Source organism: Etheostoma cragini, unplaced genomic scaffold (assembly GCF_013103735.1).
Source record: "Etheostoma cragini isolate CJK2018 unplaced genomic scaffold, CSU_Ecrag_1.0 ScbMSFa_1932, whole genome shotgun sequence".
Lineage (NCBI taxonomy): Eukaryota > Metazoa > Chordata > Actinopteri > Perciformes > Percidae > Etheostoma > Etheostoma cragini.
This window is the reverse complement of record NW_023266038.1, coordinates 27,307-29,397: the sequence shown is the minus strand read 5'-3', so window position 1 is coordinate 29,397 and position 2,091 is coordinate 27,307. Positions and strand designations below refer to the sequence as shown.

General features: G+C 51.9%; 1 protein-coding gene across 1 annotated transcript in view; it reads left to right on the top strand.

The window, feature by feature from the left end:
* Nucleotides 1–54: 54 nt before the first annotated feature.
* The window catches only part of LOC117940214 (anion exchange protein 2-like), a 3,291-nt gene continuing 1,254 nt past the window's right edge, over nucleotides 55–2,091 (top strand). Inside the window, exons 1-4 of the mRNA XM_034865567.1 lie at nucleotides 55–139; nucleotides 366–532; nucleotides 1,568–1,821; nucleotides 1,896–2,065. Coding sequence (XP_034721458.1) covers nucleotides 98–139; nucleotides 366–532; nucleotides 1,568–1,821; nucleotides 1,896–2,065 — 633 coding nt within the window. The 5' untranslated portion in view covers nucleotides 55–97. The remainder of the gene's footprint in view (nucleotides 140–365; nucleotides 533–1,567; nucleotides 1,822–1,895; nucleotides 2,066–2,091) is intronic.

The window sequence follows — 2,091 nt, the reverse complement described above, 5'->3', positions numbered from 1 at the left end:
GTGTGTGTGTGTGTCTGTGTGTGTGTGTGTGTGTGTGTGTGTGTTCCAGCTGAGGAGGATCATCGGAGACTTCGGCGTTCCCATAGCGATCCTCCTCATGGTGCTGGTGGACTACAGCGTGGAGGACACGTACACCCAGGTATAAAGTACTAATATTTCATTAAATACTTTTAGAATACTTGCTGCTATTAACTGAATGAATCCTCTGTTCCTATTGGCTGATATTATCTGAATGAATCCTCTGTTCCCATTGGCTGATATTAACTGAATGAATCCTTGGTTCCTATTGGCTGATATTAACTGAATGAGTCCTCTGTTCTTATTGGCTGAAACTGAATGAATCCTCGGTTCCTATTGGCTGACAGAAACTGAGCGTGCCCAGTGGGTTCTCTGTGTCCAGCCCGGAGAAGCGTGATTGGCTGATCTCGCCCCTGGGGTCTGACGGGCAGTTTCCTGTGTGGATGATGGCCGCCAGCGTCCTGCCGGCCGCACTCGTCTTCATCCTCCTCTTCATGGAGTCCCAGATCACAGCGTACTCTTCTTCTTCTTCTCTTCATCCTCCTCTTCTTCTTCTCTTTTACATTCCTAGAGAGAGAGATAGCTTAGCACAGATCCTGGTGGTAACCGGCTCCACCTAGCCTACTGCTTCCTGCTAGCCTAGCTTAGCACATATCCTGGAACCAATCCTATGTCTGTGTGTCAGGCTGATTGTCAGTAAGAAAGAGCGGATGCTAAGCTAGGCTAACAGATGTTAACTAGTCTTGTATCTGTGTGGCAGGCTGATTGTCAGTAAGAAGGAGCGAATGCTAAGCTAGGCTAAAAGATGCTAACCAGCGCTGTGTCTGTGTGCCAGGCTGATCGTCAGTAAGAAGGAGCGGATACTAAGCTAACAGATACTAACAGTGCTGTGTGTGTGTCCCAGGCTGATCGTTAGTAAGAAGGAGCGGATGCTAAGCTAGGCTAACAGATGCTTACCGGTGCTGTGTCTGTGCCAGGCTTATCGTCAGTAAGAAGGAGCGGATGCTAAGCTAGGCTAACAGATGCTAACCAGTGCTGTGTCTGTGCCAGGCTGATTGTCAGTAAGAAGGAGTGGATGCTAAGCTAGGCTAACAGATGCTTACCGGTGCTGTGTCTGTGTGCCAGGCTGATCTTCGGTAAGAAGGAGCGGATGCTAAGCTAACAGATGCTAACAGTGCTGTGTCTGTGCCAGGCTGATCGTCAGTAAGAAGGAGCAGATGCTAAGCTAACAGATGCTAACCAGTGCTGTGTCTGTGCCAGGCTGATCGTCATTAAGAAGGAGCGGATGCTAAGCTAGGCTAACAGATGCTTACCGGTGCTGTGTCTGTGCCAGGCTGATCGTCAGTAAGAAGGAGTGGATGCTAACCTAGGCTAACAGATGCTAACAGTGCTGTGTCTGTGCCAGGCTGATCGTCATTAAGAAGGAGTGGATGCTAAGCTAGGCTAACAGATGCTAACAGTGCTGTGTCTGTGCCAGGCTGATCGTCAGTAAGAAGGAGCGGATGCTAAGCTAGGCTAACAGATGCTAACAGTGCTGTGTGTGTGCCAGGCTGATCGTCAGTAAGAAGGAGCGGATGCTGGTGAAGGGAACCGGGTTCCACCTGGACCTGCTCATCATCGTTGTGGTGGGCGGAGTCTCCGCTCTGTTTGGGTTGCCATGGTTATCGGCCGCCACCGTCCGATCCGTCACCCACACCAACGCCCTCACTGTCATGAGCAAATCCGTCGCCCCCGGAGACAAGCCGCGCATCCAGGAAGTCAAGGAGCAGCGGGTGACGGGCTTCCTGGTCGCCGTGCTAGTCGGTACGATGTTACATTATATTATGTTACATTACATGTAAAGTAACGTAATGACATTTACCCCCCCGCCCCCCCAGGCCTGTCCATCGTGATCGGGGACGTCCTGCGTCAGATCCCCCTGGCCGTCCTCTTCGGGATCTTCCTCTACATGGGGGTCATGTCTCTGAACGGGATCCAGCTCACGGAGCGCCTCATCCTGCTGCTGATGCCCCCGAAGTACCACCCCGACCACAGCTACGTCCGCAAGGTTAGCCCCCCCGCCTGTCCCCTGCC